Source organism: Myotis lucifugus, unplaced genomic scaffold (genome assembly GCF_000147115.1).
Source record: "Myotis lucifugus unplaced genomic scaffold, Myoluc2.0 scaffold_143, whole genome shotgun sequence".
NCBI lineage: Eukaryota > Metazoa > Chordata > Mammalia > Chiroptera > Vespertilionidae > Myotis > Myotis lucifugus.
In genome coordinates this window covers 3,378,045-3,403,133 of record NW_005871191.1, presented here as the reverse complement: position 1 = coordinate 3,403,133, position 25,089 = coordinate 3,378,045, and the positions used below count along the sequence as shown (strand labels likewise).

At 50.2% G+C, this 25,089-nt stretch overlaps 1 protein-coding gene across 1 annotated transcript in view; it reads left to right on the top strand.

Moving 5' to 3' along the window:
- Nucleotides 1–1,142: 1,142 nt before the first annotated feature.
- The window catches only part of NAV2 (neuron navigator 2), a gene marked incomplete at its 5' end in the record, with an annotated part of 137,067 nt that continues 113,120 nt past the window's right edge, over nt 1,143–25,089 (top strand). Inside the window, 2 exons of the mRNA XM_014460859.2 lie at nt 1,143–1,251; nt 3,101–3,490. Coding sequence (XP_014316345.2) covers nt 1,143–1,251; nt 3,101–3,490 — 499 coding nt within the window. The remainder of the gene's footprint in view (nt 1,252–3,100; nt 3,491–25,089) is intronic.

Below are 25,089 nucleotides of genomic sequence, written 5' to 3'. Positions count from 1 at the left end.
GCTGCCCGTGTAGACCATGTTCTCTATGGAGATTTCTTTAAAAATGTTGCCTCACACTTGAAATGGTCACAGGTGTTTAAAGACCCTTGATCGTGGCTCTTCTGTCTTCCCAGCGGCCCCTGAAGTGTCTCTGAGGGAAAGATGTTTGGTCCCTCTCGTTGTTATGTGGTCATTCCCCTATTCCTCTTCCCCTCATAAGCCCAAACAAATTATAACAGCCAGAGCGCCGAAGCAAGGCTGCTTACTGTGAGAGAGCACATGGCTTCTGCCTTGTGTGGCCTGCATCTCCTGGGACATCCGTGCCAGCTTGACCCCTCCGGGGCCACGTACTTTGTGGAAAATCGTGCCCAGAGAACGGAAGTCCCTTGTCTCCCAAAGCGAGGCCCTGAGTCTACCTGGTGGCTCCCTGCTCTGCAGCACCAACGGTCCTGGGCATGAGTTGAAGCTGGTGGTGGGCACTGTGCCCTGGGACCCCCAGCCCTGTGCCATTTAGTCCCCACAGTGGTCCTTCAAAGTCAGTTCCGTTACTGTCCTCACTGTAGGGTGGCGGCATCAGGAGGATGGAGAGGATTGCCACCTTCCCCATGATACCACAGCCGGTGAGTAGAAGAGCCAGAATTTAAGACGACATAATAAAGAAAAGGCAAACCTCTCTCGGGAGACATGTTTGTGATGAATAAGTACAGGTCTCTTAGCCTGGCCAAGTCCCTTTGTCACGTAGGGCCGGTAGACAGCAGTGTGTATCACCGATGGATGAGAAGACAAAATGCCTCACCCACTTTCACCTGGGCAGAAAACGCTCCTGGGAATCGGACCTCATGTGTGCGTGTCTGTATTGGAATCAGTGTGACAGTGTATTTACGTCTCAGACTAGTTTCTATGCTTCTCCCACGAGCTAGACATCACTTATTTTAGGAGGGATTTAGAGGGAGAAGCAGCACTTCTCTCCTTGGATTTAACACTCCCCTTTGGGCATACATTCATTCATTCATTCACTCATTCATTCTCAAATCCTTTTGAAGCACCTGTGGTGATCCAGGCCCTGAGCGTGGGACACGCTTACATCATGGACACAACTACTGCTCCCGTGAAGTTCACCATCTAGCTGGGAATTAAAACAGTCCTAACCCTCGTCTTTCCAGGGGAAGACCCCGAGGCCCGGCGACTGCGGACAGTGAAGAACATTGCCGACCTGCGGCAGAATTTGGAGGAGACCATGTCCAGTTTACGGGGAACTCAGGTTACACACAGGTATCTGAAGTGTGAATTACTTTACTGAACTAGCTGGTAACTTGATGGTCACACGGCTTCTCCTGTGTTTGTTCGTGCCACTGAGCTGGCTAATAATGGAATAAATAACGTTGATTGCCAAATGTGCTGGGATTGACAAAGAATGCCATGCAGCGGGCAGAAGGGAAGTGTAAGTAGCAAGAATTAGTATGGAAAGATTCCTCCCCAAAGTAGGAGGCTGCTAAGTCCATTCAGCCAGCTCCATTTAAATTCCACTTTGCGTGCATTTCCCAAAACTACGCTGTGCTGTCGAAACGAGCAGGTGAACTGCGTTTGACCTGAGCGATAAAGTGAATAACTCGAATTCCTGCCCCGTCTTCTGATAGTCGTTACTCTGTAATGTTGTTAGTCATGCACGCGTATAAGACATGTAAGGTCACCTTTATAAAAATGCATGGTCGTGTTTGAACAGTGATTTTGTTGGATGAAATCTAGCATTACCTTGGAAACATTTATCAGGTTGCTTTCATTGCTGAGCAAGAAGCTGAAAAGGATGCAACCCTAGGACACCCTTCAAGCTTTTGGCAGGATGGCGATTTACAGCCTATGTCTGGCTTTGGTAATCAAGGCCATGTCCTAGGTACCCCCTCCCCCCCTGCGGCCTCATCTCCCAGGCTCTCCTTTGCTTCTCAGCTTCAATCACTTTGATACGTGAACTAGCAAGGAGACAGCAGGGTTTCCCTGCTGCCCGCTGTTTTGGCAGCTCGAGGTGAAAGCACCGTGGGTTCCATCTTAAATAAGACCAGGGCCCAAACTTTAGGGGGACCCCAGCCTACGGATAGTGAGGCCGCTTGCAGCAGGATCGGAGGGAAACAAAAGCAGCGGAAGCACCAAACAACTTGATTCTTCCAGAGGAGAGTGAACTTGGCGTTTAAGTTCAAGGGGCCCCTTAAGCCTTTAGCTTTCTGATTGCATGGGGCCACACATTGGACCCTGGGACTCTGTGATTAGATACGAAATGCCCCTAAGTTTCCACCATAAGCACTGAAACGGACTGACTGTGGGTTCCTTGGCGTGGACTAGGATGATGATGACAGTAGGGACAGCTCGGTGGTTTCTCCTGCTTGCAAGACTCCCGCTCGCTCTGCGCAGTGGGAGACCCCACGCAGCTCTGAGGAGGTGCCCCGCCTGTCTTGACTGTGTCGGGGCTGAAGCACAGGGGACTGCAAAAGAGTCTTCCCGGTGCCAGGGACCCATGCACTTTGGTTTATTCCCCAAGTGATGTGATCTCAAGCCTAAGCACGTACCACTCTTTCCAGCCCTTTGCCCCAGGTTTAGTTGTCATTTGGGGCAAAATGTAGAAGCCAACATGTGGGGGAAATGAACCTGAGAGAGTTAGAAGGTCAAGGCTGCCCCTGCCTGCTCGGTCAGGAGAGGCTGAGGGGAGGAGGTCTGGTGTTAGGAGCTGCACGGGGGCAGGTGCGTCCTGCCCTGGGAAAGGGGGAGCTGTGAGGCAGCATCCCAGCGGGGGACCTCTGTGCCCATTGCTATCAGGGCAGCATTTTCCATGTCCCTTCCTGAGTTAGAAAGACAATTCCAGTAGCTAAGGTAACTGAATCAAGGTCATGGTCATGAGTGCCTTGTGCCGTGTTTTGGTGAGAACTGCCTTCACTGGGCTTTCCCGAATGCTGTGTGGGTGTGCATCTTCCTGTGTTCTGTTCTAACAGAGGGTGGTCCATGGGCACCTGGTGTTGATCCTGTCTTGTGTACGGGGAATCGTTCATGATTTTCAAAGCATTAAAGAACATATAAACTGCAAAGGATTCTAGGCGCAGTGGGCTCTAACCCAAGGTGGCCTTTATGTGTGCAGCACATTAGAAACCACATTTGACACCAACGTCACCACGGAGGTCAGCGGGCGCAGCATCCTCAGCTTGACGGGCAGGCCCACTCCTCTGTCCTGGAGACTCGGCCAGTCCAGCCCTCGGCTCCAAGCAGGAGACGCCCCCTCCATGGGCAACGGGTACCCGCCTCGAGCCAACGCCAGCCGGTTCATCAACACCGAGTCGGGCCGCTACGTGTACCCTGCCCCTCTGAGGAGGCAGCTGGCGTCCAGGGGCAGCAGCGTGTGCCACGTGGACGTCTCTGACAAGGCCGGAGACGAGATGGACCTGGAGGGCCTCAGCGTGGACGCCCCCGGCTACATGAGCGATGGGGACGTCCTGAGCAAGAACATCCGGACGGACGACATCACCAGCGGGTGAGTCCTTGGGGTTTCTCTCTTCACGGAGCGGGAGAAGGCTTGGCACCTAGTGTGTGTTTGTTTATTTGTGTTGGCAGCACTTTAAGTTCTCTGGAGCCCATCAAACTGCCTACTTCGCTTTCTGCGGTCCACGTCCAAGGCTGTGTGGTGCAGAGGGGAACCTTCTGGGAAGAATCGCGTGACTTGGGCCGTGGTCCAGGCTTGGCAGTCCTCACTGGGAGGCTCTAGCAAGGCTCCACCTGCAGCCAGAGAGACACTTGACAACAAACCACACGGTGTCAGTTCTTTAATCAAAACCTGGCACTCAGGGTGGGGTCCAGCCTCCTCAGCATGGCCTACCTGGTCCTACGGGATCTGGCTCTTACCTGACTCTTAGATCACACGGTTCTCCACCTTCCCCATCCCCTGCTTCCCCTGCTGTAGCTGTTCCTTCCAGTCCTCAGTCTCATCAAGCTCTTTCCTGCCACAGTGCCTTTGCACCCTCTGTTTCTCTGCCTGGATTCAGTTCCCCACATCTTTGCATGGTCGGTTCCTTCTTGTTGCTCAACGGTTATCTCTTTGCAGGAGCCCACCTGGGCCATTCAACTTGAAGTAGTTTATGTAGCTTTGCCCCTTACCCTGTCCTCTCCATCACCCTGTCTTATGTTCCTCTGAAACCTTATCACTGTTTCAAATTACCCTGATTATTTGTTTAGATTTTATGGTCTCCCCATCCCCTCCTGCTCGCAATAATAAGCTCCAGGAAGCAAGGACATTGTCTGGCTTGTGCACTGCCAAATGCACAGTGCATTATACATCTGGGAGCTTATAGATATAGCTGAATTGAAGAGCACATGGATTCATGGGCGACAGAACAAACCCAACCTCTCTGTAATGAGCTGCTTGCTGCCTGAGCCGCGCTGTGACCATGTGCAGTCCTAGGCCTCCCTCTTGTTCTTGGCTCTACTCCTCGATCGCTGTGTGAACCAAAGATGCATCTGTGTATTCCACTTGCCTGAGACTTAATCTGTTCCCCTCACTTGCACAGAAGTTTTCCAAGATCTTTCCCTCTTCTAGCATTCTAGCAGCCAAAATGATTGACAATAAAAATCAGGCATAACACTTGTGCCACTCATTTCCATGAACAGTGATCAAGAACCCATGGTTGAGTCAATAGTTTCATAATTGAATAATAGTTCATTCTCCCACTATGTACCAAGCCCTGTGCTAGGTGCTTTATGTATGTAACCTTCTTCTGTCTTCACAGCAATCCTTCGAGGTAGGAGATAACACAATCCCCATTTTGTGGATGAGTAAACTGAGGCTCGGGAAAGTTAATTAACTGGCCCAAGGCCCTGTAGTAGTTAAGAGGCAGATCCCAGGCCCAGCAGCTCCAGAGCCCTGCTCCTTAGCCATTGTGCCGCACCATCGTGCCCAGTATCTCATTGCTGCATTGAAATAGCACAACTGGAATTTATTTCAAAATTAATTTACTTTTGCTTAGCTCTACTGGTCTGACTAGAAATGTTCTTTGAGTTAATTAAAAGTTTAGACATAGAGGTGCTTTGGCTTTCTGCCTGTTACTTTAACAGTGGTTCTCAACCTTCTGGCCCTTTAAATACAGTTCCTCATGTTGTGACCCAACCATAAAATTATTTTCGTTGCTACTTCATAACTGTAATGTTGCTACTGTTATGAATCATAATGTAAATATCTGATATGCAGGATGGTCTTAGGCGAACCCTGTGAAAGGGTCGTTTGACCGCCAAAGGGGTCGCGACCCACAGGTTGAGAACCGCTGCTTTAGAACCATCCTGTAGTGAAAATTTGGATGACAGCAGCCACCAAACCCTTATAACCTAACACGTTTCTGCCATCTAGAATGGCTGGGAAAGTTGATGGGCTGATATGAAATGATCGCGTTAACCGTAGGGCATCATTTTGGGTTTCTAGTTTTTTGTAAACCTACAATAATCTATGCCTATTACTAAAATTAAGCTACCTGTGATTTAATCTTTTCATTATTAATTAGAAGACTTTTGGAACCCAGAATGGCCTCAAGGTTATCATTATCACATCTCACTGTCATATATGACCAAGGAGTTTTCAGGTTACTTTGCGATTTTCATATCCTGTAATAGAGTTTATTTTACTGTTGGATCTGTCTCTGACTCCCCAATAGATGGTCAGTGTTGATTTTGATGTAGTATTGACAGTTTCCACAAGGTGGCGACATTGAAGCACTCAAAGCTTGACCCTTGGTGAGAAAGTCCTAGTTTCCTTGGCTACTCAAACCAGAGCCTTCACCCCTGCTAACAGGCACGGATGTTTACCTTTCAGCTCCTGCTCTGGGAAGCTTACATTTCTTTACCAAGTGAGCTAGCTCTCAGAGCAAGTGTAGATAACAGTGCGGACGTGTAAGCAAACCACCCGATTACTGAAACTAGAGAACTCCGGTCTGGTTTTTCTTCTCGCATTCTCTTACTGTGGAAATTTACCGCCCAAAGGAAGAGAGATGGCCCAGATGGCACTTAATGCTCCTCCTGGTTGTAACCTTCCAGAACGCGAGCTAAGCATGACTCCACTCTGCGGGAATGCATGCGAGTGTTTGCTTTGGGGGCTACGTTATCAGTTTGCTTCGCATGCTGAGTCCAGGGCAAGTCATTGAATGTCCTTTGTACTCATTCCTTTTTCCTTTGATAAACATGACAGAGTTGTAGATATTGAGGAACTGGTCATTTAGCCGCTGCTTCAGAATCTGCGAAATAAGTCGTATTACCTATGCGATCGGTGTAGTGGAAAGAAAACAGCCTGAGATGTCAGACGCCGGGAGCTTAAAGCCCGCTCAGCCCCGTGTGAGCTCTGTGGCCCTGGGCACGTCACCTGCTTTGCTGCGCCTGGAAGCACTGTCGTTAACATGGTCCGTAACCTTCTACAGTTAGGTTTCTCTGTGAGGTTGCATCTGATTAATGGCAAATCTATACGAATAAAAGGGTAATATGCTAATTACACCAGGTAGACTGGACGTCTTCTAGATGTCCTTCCGGATATCCTTCTGGACAAGCCACGGTGGCAGGGCTGAGGCAGAGGTGATTAGGGGTGATCAGGCAGGCAGGCAGAGCAGTTAGGGGTGATCAGGCCGGCAGGGGAGAGTGGTTAGGAGTGATCAGGCCAGCAGGGGAGCAGTTAGAGGCATCAGGCAGGCAGGCAGAGGCGGTTAGGGGTGATCAGGCAGGCAGGCAGGTGAGTGGTTAAGAGCCAGCAGTCCCACATTGGGAGAGAGATCCCACAGGGATGAGGTCTAAACCGGCAGTCGGACATCCCCCGAGGGGTCCCGGATTGGAGAGGGTGCAGGCTGGGCTGAGGGACCCCGCTACCCCCCCCACACACACACCCTCCCACCCCCATGTTCGAATTTCGAGCACCAGGCCTATAGTATCTGATAAAGCCACAGAGTCTCAGACAGGGTCTAGGTATCTTATCAACCTCAAACAGCCAGGCACTTGGAAACAATGAAATGATTCAAGTCTTCATCCAGATATGTGTTTGGCTTAGTGGGGACAGCCTTGATGTATGAGTAATATATAAACCCCTAAGGAGGGTCTTTGAAAAGAGTTCTTGTAAAAGTTTACAGCAAGTTTATTTAGAAAGCCTGGTGTGGAAGTAAATTCTAGTTTCTGAAAACCTATGACCTTTGTTTTTAAAATAATGCCATACCTCCACTTGGGGTAACAGCTATTTTTTGTAGTTCATTGTCTCCACGGTACAGTACGCACGTACGTCTGTCTGTATCATTCAGGTCTACCCGAGGTGGGGCTGAAATGACATTAATAAGAACCTAGTGCGGAATGTGTGCGCGTGTGTGTAAATTAGCTCCCTGTGTGTGCCAGTTGTGTCTAAGTACTTTACAAGTTGCCACCTTTATTAGATCAGTAAATTGGGCTTTGGCTGTAGTGAGTGGGAAAAAGTTTAAAATAACAGATGAAGTTATTTCTTACTAAGTTTTGATCTGTGAAGTCAACCCATCTACTCATCTTCTAAGCATTCAGGGTGACATATGGTGCAGAATAAAATGAAGGGGACAGACTTAGCACCCATATGTTTGGAGAGATGATTGTTTTTCTTTTCCAAGGAGGCACTGAGCTGTATAATCTTCTAAAGTATGAATATACATCCCCTCCTGGAAAAAAAATGACCATTTACATTTAGCACTAGATAATTGTCCACGCCCCTTTGATGGCTTCCCATTGCCTGTGAGAACACATCTCAACGTCTTAACGGAACGTGGGAGGCTCTTTATGATCCTTCCCTCAGCCACCCTCTCTGCCTTTAGCCCTGGTCACATCCCTCCTCACACCCCCACACGCCCCACTGCTCTAGGCTACCTGCCATTCATTACAGAAGGCTCTTCCCTGCATTTGCAAAGCTCTGTGCCATCAGGACATGCCACTTCCTTCCTGGGATTCCTTTCCCATCAAGCCCATCGGACTGACCCTAAAATAAACACCACCTCTGTGATGTCCTCCTGACTTTCCCAGTCAGAGTTAGCTCTGCCTCGTGTGTTCCTGGTGGCTTTGGTTTACAGCCAACCTTGTGGGTGAGCCTTTCACTTTGTGTGGGAAACTGTTTGAGAGGGGCTGGACGGTGCTGAGGAAAGAGCGTGGTCTTAGAGGCAAACAGGTTGAGTTTTAGTCCTGGCTCTGCTACCTGAACTGGAACAAGTTCTTAATCTTTGGGAATTAGAGATAAGACTTGAAAAGCACCTGACAGAGTCTGAGATGCTCAAGAAATGTGCAGTGTGTGTGCACACATGTGGGTGCACGTATGTTTCCTACTCCAAACGTGTAGGTCCTAGAAGGCAAACAGTGCCCATTATTTTTCTAAACTCAGAGACTAGTACAAATGGGTATCTAATAATTATTTTGTGAATGGTCTGTTCTGCAGCCCTACCCTCACAGGACCTTGGGCTTACAGCACTTGCCACCAGCTGTGACACTCAATGGTTCTATTTGCAGAACACTTGGGGAAATCAGCTTCACCTCTGGTGTCTTTTGGTGTGACACATAGCTCCACCTAGTGGCCAATATAGGATGTGACACTGTGGTGTTGATTGCTTTTAACTCTAAGAGTCCATACATGGGTTTACAACTGCGGGCTGAGGAAATGGACATTGTAATAGTTGGCTTGTCTTCCGAACGTAGCCTCCTGAGTAGTCTAGTGTGGGAGAGAAAGTGGGGTTTTGAACAAGTTGGGCTTCAATGCTGACATTGTAATGGCTGACGTTGTCCGTGCCATGTGGTAGGGATTCCTATGTCAACGGGGACCGTGTGCACACTGGTGCCTGCTGGGAGACTCAGTGCCTTAGCAGCTGAGGAACCCATCCTTGCTGAAGTTCTGGTAGCTCATAAACATGTCAGGGTATGTCTTTATCAGCTTGGGCTGCCCTAGCGAAATACCATAGCCTGCGGGCTCAGAGCAGACTCATTTCTCACAGTTCTAGAGGCGGGAAGTCCAGGATCGCCATGCAGCACAGTGCGGCTCCACAGAGAGCCTCCTTCCCGGCCTACTCTGTCCTCACGTGGCGGAGAGAGGGGGCTCTGGTGTGTCTTCCTCTTCTTATGAGGGCACCAATCCCATCATGATGTCATCAAACCCAATCACCTCCCAGAGGTCCCCCCTCCTAAAACCATCATATTGGAGGTTGGGGCTTCAACACATGACGTTTAATCCATAACAAGGCGTTTCATGCTTCCAGGCATCACTTACATGTGCAGCACTCTGTGCTTGGGTTGCCTTTTCATGACTGCCTACCAGGTCGCCTCCTTGTGGAAGCCTTTCCTCATTCTGTCCAAGCAGAGGCAGCGATTCTTTCCTCTGGGCTCCTGTGGCACTTAACATGCCCATCATTAGCACCGGTAGCACTACCTCAGCATTATTATAAACATCTGTGTGTGTGTGTGTGTGTGTGTGTGTGTGTGTGTGTGTGTAAAATCAAACAAGGCGCCCATACAACATTTTCAGACGGTCTCAGTGCACTGATTATGAGGAAGGGAGCCCATACCCATTACAAGCCCTTAAAGGTTAAGTCAAATCTATCTTAGATGCTTGTGTATCATCATTGGCTGGCCCAGTGCCTGCCTCTGGATGAATATGTGCCTAAGATGGAAGCCCCTTGAGCTTGGGGCCCAGCGACGTACTCTTCCTCTCCTTGCCCTGTCTTATACTGTCCCCTTATTCCAGACCTTGGACCACCTCAGTCCCAGTGAGCCGGACAGTGACAGTACAGGAGAAAAGAGGCAGCTCGGAGAGTGGACCATGTGCCATGGGGTCATGGAGATGGAAGTGCCTCTGTTCTTCTCTTTCTTCATCCATTGAATGCGATGGGACAGATGTGCGAGGGTGTTTGTCACCAACTCAGCAGAGTACACAGCAGGCAGCCTGTGAATCAAACATGCGGCACCGCTAGCAAGAAAGGCTTTCTTATCTGGTGACTGTTTCTCATGGCCTTCCCAGGCCAGACCTGAAGCGACCTTGACAGGCTGTTGTTCCTGGCAAATGGATAGGAAGGAGAGGAAGCCAGAAACTCCTAACAGCCAAAAATGCACCTCGGAGCCAAGACAAATGATTTTAGGCAAAGCGGTCCTGGAAGGCGCCGGGTCACGGCGGGTTCCACAGGGCGTGGCGGGCAGCTCTGGGTTTTGACAGGAGGGGCTCTTGTTTCTCTGGGTGGTTCCCTCTGAAGTGGTCTTGGCTTGTGCAGCTCTGGGAAGGCTTATGAACTCCAGGTTGCCAGTCAGCCAACTGCCAGGTGGGCCTCTGGGGTTAGAAAGGTTTACCTGACGTGGGAGGGTAAAGACTCAGCTCTAAAGACAAGTCTTTAGGGCCTTGGGCAAGTCACTTGGCCCTAATGCACTGCCATCCTCTTCAAACTCTCTCCTCTCTCTCTCTCTCTCTCTCTCTCTCTCTCTCTCTCTCTCTCTCTCTCTCTCACACACACACACACACACACACTAGAGCTACAATAAGAAGCCTATAGGCCCAGAGTAGCCCAGTACGTTGGAGATGGGGTTGGGCCAGGCCCTAGTCAAGGGGTCTTTCTATTTCCCTCTTCTCCCCTCAATGGTTTCTCACTGACAGGTCTTACCGATGTACGAATTCACAGAAACCATAAACACCACTTCCTGTCTGATATTTTCCTTGGTGTTAAATATCCCAAGCAAATACAATGAGCCCTGTTTTCACAGGCAGCTCTGTGGGGAGAGTAAGCAAGAATAGGGAGTCATGCATGGGGCAGGATTAATCTCTCCAAGTGTTGCCCAACCAGTGGCTCTCCCTGCGTGGCTGTGATGTCATGAGACATGGGCAGTGTGGCAGAGTAATGGCTCCGGCTACCAGTCTCGGTCGTCCCCGACGGCTGGGGAGGCATCAGTGGTCCACTTCTTCTTGCATCCACAGTGGGCCCCCTTGATTTACAGAGTGTGAGAAATCTATTGGCCTTTATCGGCAGCTGGAGAGGCAGTTTTATCAGAGGAGAAAGAACAACTGAGCTAACAACATGCCCCAAAGTGGAGAGATTATCCAGCATTCTCTCACTTTCCCTCACCACTGTTGGTGACTATGGATTTAGCAGGCAGAGACTGGGACTGAAAAAAAGATTTATTGGCCAACAGCCCCATGGAGAAATGAAGTGTGGTCCCACCCTGACATGGGCAGCCCAGACTGCCACTCATAACTAATAGCCTAGTGCAGTGATGGCGAACCTATGACACGCGTGTCAGAGGTGACACGCAAACTCATTTTTTTTGGTTGATTTTTCTTTGTTAAATGGCATTTAAATATATAAAATAAATATCAAAAATATAAGTCTTTGTTTTACTATGGTTGCAAATATCAAAAAAATTTCTATATGTGACACGGCACCAGAGTTAAGTTAGGGTTTTTCAAAATGTTGAAACGCCGAGCTCAAAAGGTTCGCCATCACTGGCCTAGTGAGTTACGGGTAAGAGAGAAAAAAAGGGGTGTCTCATCTTCTCAGGAAACTAGGCTTTGGCCCTGCCTTGAATTTCCAAGGTTGCTTTGAGATATGAATCCTGTGGGGAAGGAAAAGGAGAAGGGAACGTGGGTGCTTTGGGAGAAGGAAGTCAGGCCTCAGCCCTTCCTGAGTGGGCCCTACAGGGGCTGCTCACCCTCCGATCCTTGCCAACACCCTCCTGGTCCTAAAGCTTTCCAAAGCGTGGGCTCTCCTGGGACCTGGCAGCCATTCCTTTGGCCTGCCTTCCGAGGAGGCTCCAGGCAAAAGGCAGTAAAATTCCATTTGAAAGTGTTTATTGAGTTTGTTGTGTACTAGAGATTATGCCAAGGGCACTGAGCCCAAGGGGAATGAACAAGACCCAGTCCCCAAGTTCTGATACCTCGGACAGGAGCTCATGGAAAGGAAGTGTGTCTTTCACTACAGGAGTGCTGAGCTGCAGAGATCAGTGGGGGAATCAGTGAATTCTGTAGGGAGAACTGACAGAAAATAAAAAGCCTACTGTGCGGTAGGGGCAGTGGGAAGAGTGTGGTTGTGGAGCCCAAGCTGGATTCTGGGGCTGGCAACACCACTCCTAGCCTGTGTGTGGGAGCAAGCTATTGAATGACCCGGGCCCCTCTCACCAGGGAGTTGTGGGGCTCCCGTGAGATTGTGCCTGGACGGAGCCCTCAGTGGATGTCACTACCATAAGGACCACTAGCAGCAACCGCATTTTGAAAGGTGAACAAGTGCCCAGGCTGACCAAGGTCAAGAGCAAGGGCGTGAGAACATGTGGACGTGGGGCATGTTTTCCCGAGAATGGTGCCTGGGAAGGATTGGAGAGTCACGACGGGAACCGGTGGGCTTGGTCAGAAGCTATCAGGGTCCAGAGAGCGGGGACGTGGCTCTATGTGAGGCCGAGGCCCTGGGAACAGACGCACAGAGGGTTCGAGGGACTTTTCACATTGATTCAGCCTGGCATGGGGTCATTTGACAAGGAGCACGAAGGTGTCAGAGAGACAAGGACAATTCCTGGTTGCAGCCTCTGCTGAAACCAGCTGGGAAGTAGTTGACCTTTGTCCTCAGCACCCTCAGTCCGTTTCCGGTGCTCCCTCTTTCCTGTTGACACCCACCCAGTCCCTCTGACTGTCTCAGGCCTCGGGGACCGCCCAGCCCAGCCCCAGATCGGGCTGGCTGAATGTTTAAGGAGAGCAGCCTGTGGACTGTAATTCCGGGGGTTTGGGGAAAACCCCAATCCCACAGCCTTCCCAGACTTGCCCCGGAGAAGCATGGGGCCCGGTGGGGGAGGCTCCCTGTGCGTCAGCACTTAATTCTAGCACAAGGCAGGAGGCAATAAACGTTAGCATTGAGAGGCATGATGTGGGGGCTCCAGGGGGGACCTGAGAATAGAGCAAGCCAGCGGGGGCCTTTTATGTCCTCACTTCCTCCTTCTGGGAAGCCAGCTTCCCCCATCTGCACAAGAGAATAACATGCCTGGAGTTGCTATCATGAGATAACCAACACATGCGAAGTGCTGGTACCGTGCCTGGGTGTTATAGCTCCTTCCACTCATCCTCATGATAATGGTGATGCCGCCAAGATTAAATGGGACACGGTGTACACATAGACCTAGTTCAGTGCCTGGTGCAGGGTGAGAGCACTCAGTGTATTTCATTCTCTTCCACCCTTACTCATTGCCAGCCCCGGGGCACCCTTCTCCTTACAGTGGATGGGGTTTGAGATGAGGCTGTAACTGACACTCACATGACAAATACGAATTACCCCTAAACACTCCAGCCGACAGACAGACAGACAGTCGCTGTGCTGGGTTTGCAAACCCTGCTGTGGTGAGTCAGACTGAACAAGGCACTCCTTCCTTTCCTTCCCACCCTCTGGACTGCCTGCTGCCTGTCGAGGTAGACTTCCTGCCCTTCGCAGGGCCCTTCATTGGTAAGCAATGTCAACATGGGGACATGTGGGCATGACTCAGGCTGGCCCTGGGTGTTTAACAGGGAGATTACACCTTGGGTTCATCAACACTATGGAGAGACTCTATATTTTAGTTATTTCAAATCAACAAACATTTAACAAATATCTCCTTGGCCCCAGGCTGTGCTCTGGGGTAGGACAGACGAAACTTGTTCTTAGGGCTGCCCCATCTGGTTCTCGTTATTTTGGGGGTTCACTTTTGGTCCTTACAGGTTCTCCTCAGGATAAACTTGGGACCTGTGAGCTCGCATTTATTGAGAAGTAGTTACACAGACAGGAGAAACATCCTCCAGCTCTGTAGCTCTTGGTGGGTGGCGGGGGTGTATTGCACCCCTTCCGTATGCTGAGCATCGTAACCCCCAGACCCTAGCTTTTCATGACATTGTTTACACTTTACGAATAAGGAAAATTGTTACTTAATGGTTTTAAGCCCATGGAAGAGATGAAAAAGGTGGCCTGGCATTCTGTTGTTTCTTTCTCTTGGTGCCCTGGAATTTCAGTGTGACTCGGTGCCTCTGTCACTTTGCTGGACATTAGTTGGCTAGTCTGTCGCCTCCTTCAGGATCAACCCCTGGCAGATGTGTTCTGGTCTGCAGGCTCCTCTTTCTCTGCTCAGTGCTTCGCAGATGTGCCAGGAATGGGGAGAACCGAGGTGTCACGAGGGACCCTGAGGTCCCCTTGTCCTGTGAAGCTCTTGCACAGTTTTGTTATGTTTTCGTGTAGCTCCCTCTAGAAAACCCAGTCCATATATATAAGTTTTTATCATAAGCATATAAATCACTGGGAAAAAATACCCTTCCCAGTTATTTTTCAAGGGGCAGCAGCTACGGAGCCGCTCAACAGATTTATGATGGCAAGGTTGGAGGATACCAAGTTCGAGTTGAGGTGAATATGAGAAGAAACATTTGGATGAGGTTGGGAGGATTTGGCCCTGGGACAGTAAGCCCATGTTGAAAGACTCAAAAAAAAAAAAAAAATAGGCCATGTGTGCCTGTGCTCAGATCAAGATAAGAAACTGCAGTTTTGTTGAGCACTCATGATCCTCCCATGATGCTGCTCGGGGGTCATGGGGTCATGGAAGACAGAAGTGGAGTCAGAAGACCTGGCCTCACCGTCCTTGCTTGCCATCTGTGTGTCCTGGGGGAAATCGCTGCCTTTTCTGAGCCTGTTTTCCATCTGTTAAATGGTAACCTTCTCCTCAGGTGTGTGGTGAGGAAGAAAGGAGATAGTTTGACACACAGAATGGTAGTTCCCTTCAGCGTCTCACAGTTATTGCATCCACTTGCCTTCCCCATCCTTTACTGTACTTCGAATATTCACTGAGATGATCTCATGCTATTTCTTAGTCCTGAGTACAGTGACCACAGGTCTGCCAACTGGGCCCGAATTGGTCTGTGTATTGGGGTTCTCCAGAGGGAAATTTTACAACTTGAGTCCAAAGGCAGCCTGGAGGTAGAATTCCCTCTTCCCTGGGGAATATCCACTGATATTCTTTCCTTCCTTCAAGTGATTGGATGTGGCCCACCCACTTGCTAGAGGATAATCTGTTTTCCTTAAAGTCTCTTGAATTAAATGTTCATCTCCTCTAAAAAGTACCTTCACAGAGACATCTAGACTCGTGTTTGCCCCAATATCCAGTACCATGGCCTAGCACACTGACACATAAAATTAACCATCACCGTCTGCAAGCAGGCCTTACAGGATGATCGGTGGGAATGAGTCATCTGGGTCAGGAGGCAGCTGACCTGCGGCCCAGAGACGAAGAGCAGCACATCAGCCCCTGGAAACATCTGCGAGGGCTCCAGATGCCGCGTCCTGCCTGGGCTGTGACCACAAAGCAAAACTCTGTGCAGCCTTGCAAGAACCATGGCATCCCTTCCAGAATCCCCCGGGTCCTGATAAGAAATCTCCCTGAGAAATGGAGGTTTCCAGCTTTCCTCTTAATCCCGAAATAGCTAAGGAATGAGACAGACACCCCGGCATGCACAGCTCTGGAGGGCTGAGGATTTTCGAGACCCCAAGTGAAATGAGAGTCCCAGTCTAAGGAGAGGCCACGTCTGTCCCCAGAGTCTTCTAGCTGTAAATCAAGCTCCCATTCACTTCTTGATCTTGGGACGCGTGGGAGACGGGGGTCTGTGTTTCTCTCTGCTGTGTCGTCGGAATCCGGGTCCCAGACCCCAGAGCCTTGTGCTTGTAATCGCCCGGTCATCAGTTTTGAAACCAGAAATCTCGCATACTTGAGCAGCGAAGTTTAAAGGGTGAAGTTGTCAGAGACACGGGATGAGAATAAATGTGGTGTTGGCTCTGAAGGAAGAAGTGGCCCAGCAGTGCCTGCTAACACAGGCCCTCCCTTCGGCCTGGCCCGCAGCAGCCGTCCTGTGATTCCTGGCAGCGAAACTGCGTTGCAGTCCCTGTTATATGCTAAGCCCCGGGCTGAACTCTTTACGTGTAATGTCTCACTCATTCTTCAGACCAGCTCTTTGAGAGAGGGGCAGTTTTTCGTTCTCCTTCTGCAGTTGGATCAGAGAGGTTACGTTGCTTGAACAGGTCACACAGGTAGTTAACTGCTAGAACGTGTTCAACCGGGCAGAATTCACAGCCCTTGCTCCAAGAACTCTGCAGTGTGGCTTTTCACTGTAGCTAGACCCCCATGCTCCGATGGGTGGGAGGCAAGGCCAGAAAGGAAGAGTGGGCACCTTCTGGACATCGGAGGCCCTGGCTAACCCCCGTGCCATTTTAAGGAGCCGTAACGAGAGCTAAAAGGAGGCGTTCCGAAGGCTGAGGCGCAGAGGGCCGCGTCGCATGGGAGCTTGAAAATACTTGAGGAATGCTTGCACAAGGACCACAGGATGGCCAGGATGGCAGGGCCGCGGCCAAGGCGGATACTTTTCTTTGCCTCGAAAGCATTATTATGTGTTTCATTTCAATTAAACACCCCAGGTCTCTCCTGCAGCCTGAGAAACACTTGTGTCAACATTCCCCGGGTGCCCGTGCAGAACGTAAATGGGGGCAAAACCGGTTCCTTGGATGTCGGAAATGAGAACCAATGATGTGGTCGGAGGCAGGAAGGTTCTGCTCCGGAGCCCGTTTCGCACGGTGACTGACCGAGGAGCCTCCCCACAGCACGGCTTTTGCTGTTAAAGCTCGTGGGGCTGGGTGTGTCCGTCGCCTGCGCTTCCAGCCTCTGCAGATGGGGAACCTGAACTTCTCCGAGGAAATTCCACTCTCAAGAGCCCCCACCCACTGCGAACCCAAACAAAACACACAATTACAAGCTCAGCGCCACCTGGAGACCTGAGAACCATGCGTGGCGAGTGAGAGCTTTATTAATCGAGTGACTTTTGCTTTAACTCTGTGGGAGTTGTTAATTAAAACCACTCAACCATGGAGTTGGGAGAGAGGGAGGGAGAGCGAAATTGAGGACCGCTAACAGATTGGCTTCCCTCACGCCTCTGCAGGCTGGTGCAGCTATTGTGGAAGTTGACACAGACTTTACGGTTGAATAAACCATTCACCAGGGATACGTGTGCGGTTCCGTGGGAACAGCTTTCATTAATGTCCTGCAGCCGGGCCCTCTGGATTCAAAGAACCTGCCTAGCCTCTGACCACATCTGCAAGCTAGTTAGTAATCACGATCATTGTGATCATAGGAATAGGAGCAGCTACCGTTTGTGGGCATTTCTGAATGCCAAACCCTGTCTGCAGCACTTGGTATGCATTGTCTCAGTTCAGCCTCGCTAACTTACCTGTGTGGTCTTCCGCCTGTTCTCTGGACAAGGACACCGCAAGAGCGCAGTAACCTGCCCGAGGTCATGGAGCGGGTGGTTAGGCAGCCAGGCTGACCACCACACAGGAGCGTAGCCACCGTGTTTCAGGTTCTCACTAAAGCTGTGTAAACATGTTAAAAATCTACTCCTCGTCTTACCCCCAAACTCGCTTCTCCTCCCGTGTTTCCACATCCATTTCTCTTCCACAGCCGGAACCTGGAAGGCTCTCACACTTTTCATTCCCTTGTCCCTGGAAGGCTGGCACTAAGTTGGCTGATCCTGTCTCTTTGGCATCTCCTGCCATGTTTTCTAGTCTCCTTGTTCATATTTCTCCCCAGAGGACTGCAGTCAGGCCTTCCTTGCTTTCTTTGCCTCTGATCTCAATGCCCATCCAACAGATCTGTCCCACCTTTCAGTGAGAAAATTCTAGAGTGTAGACCTGATCACATTATCACCTGTCTCCACATTGCCTTCTCCGTATAAACTCTGTTTTATTTTCTATTGCTGATTAACAAATGACTCCAAAACCTAGCTGCTTGAATCCATCATGTTCGTATGCTCATGGGGTCTTTGCATCTGGAATTAGGACAGGTACAGTGAGAGGGCTGGTCTCTGCTCTACCTCATCTAGAGCCTCAGCTGGGAGCCACCAGGGCTGGTGCTGGCTTGATGCCTGGGGGTCCAGGTCATTCCAGAGCTTGTCGACTCACATAACTGACACTTGGCCTGGGGCAAATTAAAGCTAGGACGCTCATGACCTCTCCACGTGGCTTCTTCACAACATGGAGGCCCTAGGAAGGGTAGATTTCTTACCTGGGTCCTCAGAGCTCCCAACGGTGAGTGTTACAGTGAGCAAAGTGAAGCTATATCACCTTTCATCACCCGCCCTCAGACCTCACAGAGTGACACTATCACCATACTGGGTTCATCAAAGCAGTCAGCCCTCCAGATTCAGGAGGAGGGGACATAGATCCTCTTTCTCAATGGGAGGGTGGCAAGGTCACCTTGAAGATCATGTGGATGGAGCAGGAGATATTGCTGTGGTCATCTTTGGAACATACAGCCTGCTATGTCCTAACCCTCTGTTGCCCAGCATGACATACAAGGCCACGTTGGTGTGTAAGCTCCATGGAGGCACAGACCTTGTCTGTCTTCTGACCACTATCTCCTGTGCCCAGCACAAAGTAGGCCCTCCCTTTTATTTGAGGGGCTAATGAGTGATGGATCCACTTGCCGAGGCTCATTTCTGTTTATCTCCTCCTCCCCTCACGGCCCAGCCCGCGCCACCCCCCCCCCCCCACTGGCATCCTGGTCCTGCCACTCTGGACCACTGACATCTTCCTTGATGTAGAACCATGTTCTTATAACTCTGTGCCTGTACACGCGTCTGTTCTCTATCAACCACTCTGCACTCAGTTGCCATCCACCTGTCACAGTCCTTTAAGGATCTGCTGAGGCTAGGAAGCCTTCCTGGGCCACCCCAGCAGACATGGGGCTCCCTCCTCTGGGTTCCCAAACACCTGCTCATACCTCCCAGTTCTTTTTGGCTTTGTCTGTTTGTATAACAGTCCCCGAGACCAAGATACCCTTGAGCAGGGGGATGGTGTAATTTACACCTGCATTTCTAACTCCTGCCAGATGTACTGCGTATGCCCCGTAGTGGGTGTAGAATGAAGGGAGAGGGAGAGTAGTATTTCATAGCCATAATGGCAGCCAGTATTTGTCGAGGGCTTTTCACATGGCAGGTACCTTCAAGTATTATCTCACTGAATCCTCACAGAAACCCTAGGAGGCCTATAACATGTTATCACCCCCATTGTACAGACGTAGACACTGAGGATAAGAGAAGTCACTTGTCCAAGGTCATACAGCTGCTACAGGGTGCAGCCAGTTTGGGGAAACTTGAGGACTCAGCCATTGAGGTCCAAGCCCCTTCCCTTTGGGTGCTGCCCCCTGCTGGGCTTTAGGTTCTAAGACCCAAAGATGTACTATAGCTAGGTCCTAGAGAGCTCTAGAAATCCTAACCTTTAACCGGATTAATGGAATAATAATGTGGGAAGCAACAGAGTATCTACAAGTTAGACAAAGTCTGTTTTGTTCTCTGTGCCAGGTTTTAAGGGGAGCAGAGTCAGGCAGAGATTTGTTTGGGGAAAGGGAACAAGGAAGGTGAAGGGTTCAAAACCCAAAACATAATAGAAATGTTTGTAGAAACAAGTCTGCTTGATGTGGAAAACTCTTAGAAGAGGGCAGATCCCAGAGGACCAAACCTGAACAGCAGGTGGAGGTTAGACTTCAGTTTTTCATTTCCTAAACACAGGGATGACCGTTAACCAGTGAAAGGAAAACATGCTGAAAAGCAGACCTGTCCAAAGCGTGCTGGGCTGTGCTTGCAAGGGCATGAGCCTCCTGTTCCTGAGAGTAATCAAGTAGAATCTGGGAACCTGTGTCCACATATTGCAGAAGCGATTTCTGTGTGAGGTGCAAGGCTGAGACGTGACCTTTAAAAGTTCTTCCTGGTCTAAGATTCAGGCTATCCAGGTTCCCATAGGAACCACCGAGGCTCCTATGCTGATGGAGCAGAGCTGGGTGTTGTGTTCAGGAGAAAGAGGTCTCTTGGACAAGTCAGGCTTTCCCAGGTCGAGCCAGCCTGGGTGTGGTCACAGGGCACCAAAGCTGTTCATTCTGAAAATTATCTCACCCACATCCCCTTTTTAAAAACACAAAAATCTGCCCTAGTCAGTTTGGCTCCGTGGTTGGAGCGTCAGCCTGTGGACTGAAGGGTTGAGGTTTGATTCTGGTCAAGGGCATGTACCTCGGTTGCAGGCTCGATCCCCGGCCCCAGTTGGGGCTCGTGCAGGAGGCAACCAATCAATGTGTCTCTCTCACATCAATGTTTCTCTCTGTGTCTCTCTCCCTCCCTTCCACTCTCTCAAAAAATCAATGAAGGGGAAAAATATCCTTGGGTGAGGATTAATACAAAAATAAATAAAAATTAGAATCAATTTAAAAATAAACACAGAAATTGTGCACGCCTCCTTTTCCTGCTGCAGGTTCTGACATGGAAGGTACAGGAGTGGGAGGCAGAGTGGACTGTGGCTGTTGAGAATCGCTATGAGCTCAGCCACCACCCAGGCTGTCAGTGGAAGTCACACTCCGTAGGTCGTGTAGTGCAAACAGTAGTTATTTAAAGAGTAAAAACGTTGCAGTATTGAATGTGCTCACTCCAGCTGTGCAGGGTCTGGGAAATCCAGCTGTGCCCAGCCCCATTTGAAGAACTACGTCAGCTGCCCTGAATCCCATCCTTGTGCAAGTACAAGCATTTGAATAAGTTGAAAAGTGAGGAAACGTGTCAGGAACCCTGTTCTTTTTGTCTGTGAACACCAGACAGCTGTTATGACTGCAGTTCCTACTGCACTGGTGGAAGGTAATTTGAGTAGCCTGTAGGCAACCGGTTTCTTCCTTCCTGCTCTCGAGGCCACTGGCCTGTGCTCAGGTCCCCGTTAGCCTGCCCTTCCCACCAGAGTGGGGCAGCTGCTGCTGGGGGGGCCCTGTCGCTCCTGGTGACACCACCCTGTGCTGCTCTTTGTGCACAAGTGAGCTGATGGGCCTAGGTGCCTGGCCACGTGGCTTCTGGGTGTCTCATGCCCAAGTCACCTCCAGCAGCCGTCTTGCTGTGAGGAGGGACATGCTCGTCCACGCAGTTGGTGCTATGCCTGCCTCTGTTTCAAAAACGCCAGTGGTACCATCCAGGCCCATACATGTTGGAATTCTAGGAGGAAACAGTTTTTACCTTTGGTTTAAAAGGTAAATTTATAACATCAAATATGCTCTTTCAAACTCCAGCTCCACCCTGGACATGGGCCCACTCCCACTGAGAGCCAAGGCTCCAGGCCCCTGGGTTCTGTTTCTGAGCCCCAGGCATGTGAACACGTGGGAAAGCGAGCAGGGTCAGGCCTCCTGTGTTGTCAGCTGTTGTATGCATTTAGAGGCAGGGAATTTGAGCATCCTGGGGTCACCCAATTTTGCTTAATCCCCATGCTTGAAGGCAGAGGCCTATATATTTCTTTAGTAGTATATGTACTGAATCCCATTTAGAATGAGTGTCCAGCATAATGATACTCTTTTTTTTTTTTTTTCAGAATAATGATATTCTTAATGAAAATGTTACCTGGCAGAAATTTAGCATCTAAGGCCACACAGTGATTTCACTGTGCATTGTAGGTCCTTTGCATTGGCATGTTTGTCTGTGTGACCTCTCTAATTTCCTTGCCCCAACCCCAGGGGCACCTGCTCACCCTTCCAGGTGCCACTTGAGAGTTCCTTCCTCAAAGCAGCCCTTTCTGGCCTCTCCCTGCTCTGCCCCTTGCTGAACCCCATGCAACATCTGCAGGCCTGTTTCCCCCAAACAGACACTGAGCCCGCTCGAGGTCAAGGACTTAGTCTGATTCTCATTCCCAGCACACGGGCCAGGGCCTGCCTCACAGTAGGGGCTGCATAAATGTTTATTGAACAGATGACACCACCTCAAAACGGGCACCATCTCGAGGGCAACAGCCTGCATGTGGCGCGAGTGCAGCCCCTCGGCTGCTTCCAGAAACCCTGGCTGGGGTTGGGAGATGCCCCCGAGGCTGCTCTGCACCTCCGTTTGCAGAAGGGGTTAGTCACCTTCCTGCCCCACTGTTCTCCGTGCATCTTGACGGTTCCTTCAGCCGCAGCCCTGAGAGGACAAGGCGGAACTTGCAGGGGCCCAAACCGAGCGCCAGCTGGCTTCTCGCCAGTTGGGTCGCGACTATGGCTGTGACCTGGGGGTGTCTCCATGAAACCAGACGAGGAGACACTGGATGTCTGGCTCCCGCCCCTGGGGTGCTTGTCATCCCTGAGAGGTAACACACAATCCTAAAACCATCATAAATTCCGCTGACCTAATGGGGAACGCGGACTTGTGTCCTAGAGCACTTTGGGGCTGGGAAGGCGCGTCTGGAGTCACAGGAACGATAAGGTGCAGCAGCGTCCAGACGGCCGGTGAGCACGTCTCTGTGGATGAGAAGTGCCTGGGAGGAAGGATATTTTGACAAAGGGGGAGGCTTTTCCAGGGGACTGGCATCTCATGACACCCCTGCTGCGCTGCCCACACATTGCCCAGTCTCTGCATTCAGCGTGCCGGGCGCTGCTCACTCATGCTTCCTCATCTGGGCGTCCACAGCTGCACTGTTCTGAGGCTTGTAGGCTTGTATGTCCAAGACCATGAGTTCATTGATATTTTGGAAAAACCTTGGAGTCCTCACAATGCTTATCAAGCCTTAATGTGAGATGGAGGGGCCCTCAGAGATCAGGTACTGTTAACATGCACATTGTCCCCTTAAATAGAGGGCCAAGACTAGTCATGGTGACGATTTGAAATTTAAAATTATATTATGGTGACTATTTGGCTGTTAGGGAAACTGAGGCCAGTCTGGCTCACAGTTCCTCCATCCAGGTCTCAAGATTTAAGTCAGCATTTCTGATTCTCACTACCTGCAAGAAATTATTTGCACGTCTGTTAAAATGCTGGTTTGGCCCTGGCCGGTGTTGCTCAGTGGTTAGAGTGTCAGTAACCGAAGGGTCACAGGTTGGATTTCAGGTCAAGGGCACGTACCTGGGCTGCAGGTTTAATCTGCACCCCATGGGTGTGTGTGGGGGGGGGGGCAACCAATCAATGTGTCTCTCTCACAGTGATGTTTCTCTCTCTCTCTCTCTCGCTCTTTCCTTCCCTCCCTCTCTTCCACTCGCTCTAAAAATCAATGGGGGGAAAATGCAGGTTTGGGGGAAGGGATGAATAGGGGGAGGATGGCATTTTTAGGGTAATAAAATTCTATCTGTATGATACCATGATGGTGGGTACATAATATGCATTTGCCAAAACCCATACAACACACAGTGAACCCTAATCTAAACCATGGACTTTGGTTAATAATAAGGTATGAATATTATTAATGACATTGCTAATAATTAATGTAGTCATTCATATCAAATAATGCATCAATATCCGTTCATCAATTTTAGCAAATGCATCACACTAATGCAAGATGTTAATAGGGGAGACTGGTGGTAGGAGAGAGGGAGTATATGGGAGCTCTACTTTCTGTGCAATTTCTCTATAAACCTCAAAAGCTCTAAAAAATAATAGAGCAGGGTCTGGGCCCCACTAATAACATTCTGCCTCTGTGAAGCTGGGGCCTGGAAATGTGCCCTTTCTTCCTCGGGTTCCCCAGGTGACTCAGGTGTGTTCCAGAGGTTTGAGAATTCCTGGCCGTCCGTCAGCCTCCTTTCACCGTCTGTTTCATTCCAGGAAGGAGCTTAAAGGGGCTTTGTCTGGAGAACTGTCTCCTGTGTGTTAGCATGTGTTTCATCTTTCAGTGGGTGGACAAAAAGCTTCCTGTGCTGGTGCGAGAGGCGCGGCTGCCACGCCACGCTGACAGCGGAGCCACAATAAAGAAAATCGGGGCCAGACCACGTTCCAGACGCGGGGCTGTCAGATTCCCCGCGTGTGCAGCCTCTGCCCGCTCCCATTTCAAGCAGGCATAGTGACGGACTAGTCTGAAAAGTGTGCGTGTGTATCGATCCAAATAGGAATGATCGATCCACTCTTGTTATAATCCCTGTCTCTCTGTGTGATTGTGTGTTTTATTAGTAAAGATGGTAGATTTTTTTACATTAAAACACTTTTGGAGTTATAGGTGCAGAGACACTTAAGGAGGATAAACCGCAATGCTGTGGAAATGAGTGCCATGTGGGATTTTGTTAAACGTGTGAAATTCCACCTGGTATTTTGTGAAAGTCACACAGACCCTGGCAGCGTGTTTCATCACCAGGCAGGAATTTCCCCACTTGCTCAATCCCTCCTCCCCTAGCAGTTTGGCGAGAGCAAGCCCAAACCCAAAGCGGTGGTGAGGTTGGGTGGTGAAGTTCAGCCTGTGTGCAAAAATTCAGGGTGACGTGTGAGTTACAGCAATGCCCTGGGCACGGCTGAGTCAGCTCAGAGCAAACACAGCCCAGAGCCTTGGGGTGTGGAAACTCACAGAGTGTTGAAAGGCCCATCTCAGCCAGGACCGCCTTCTGCCCTAGCTCAGGAGAGGGTCCCCCGAGCATGGGGTTTGGGGAGGGGTCTGTGAACCTGACTCACACCGGATGCATGTTTCGGACAATATGTGAGATGGTTCCCATCGCTTTCAGTGGTTTCCCAAAAGGGCCCATACCTTAAGATTTAGAATTTCTGCTTTAGATAACGGTCACTAAGCAGTTTGGGTTGTATAAAGAGCTTGTTCCTCTATTGGACGTGTTGTTTTTAAATACGAGATGTTCCATGCTACTGAAATATTGTGTAAACTATGACATCTACACAAAACATAGTAATGAAAGGGGACACGGTAAGTCTACGCAGAAGAACTTCAGTTTCCCCTGTGGGTCATCTGCTGCCCATACAGAGCCCAGCGCTTCCCACTCTCTACGTGTACTCAAAGCTTGTTGCACTGCAGCATCTGATTCAGGAGGTCGGGATACTGCACTTCTGCAAGGTTGCCAGGCGATGCTGAAGCTGCTGGCCCCTGGTCCAGGTTTTGAGTGGCAGGTAGAGGGCCAGGCACGTGACCCCAGCAGTGTACCTTTGCAGCACTTACCTTTAGGAAATGAAGTCTGTGGCACACCCCCCACCTCCCAGTGAGGCATCAAGGAGGCCCTGAGACACTGTGACACCTCCTTCACTCAGGCTTGCCTTCTCCTGCAGCTGCCTCTGTCCCCATGGCCTGCGGGAGCTGGGCTCTTGTCTGACTAGCTTAGCAGTGCTCCCCTGGGAGGCGTGCTCTGTGTGCTCTGTGA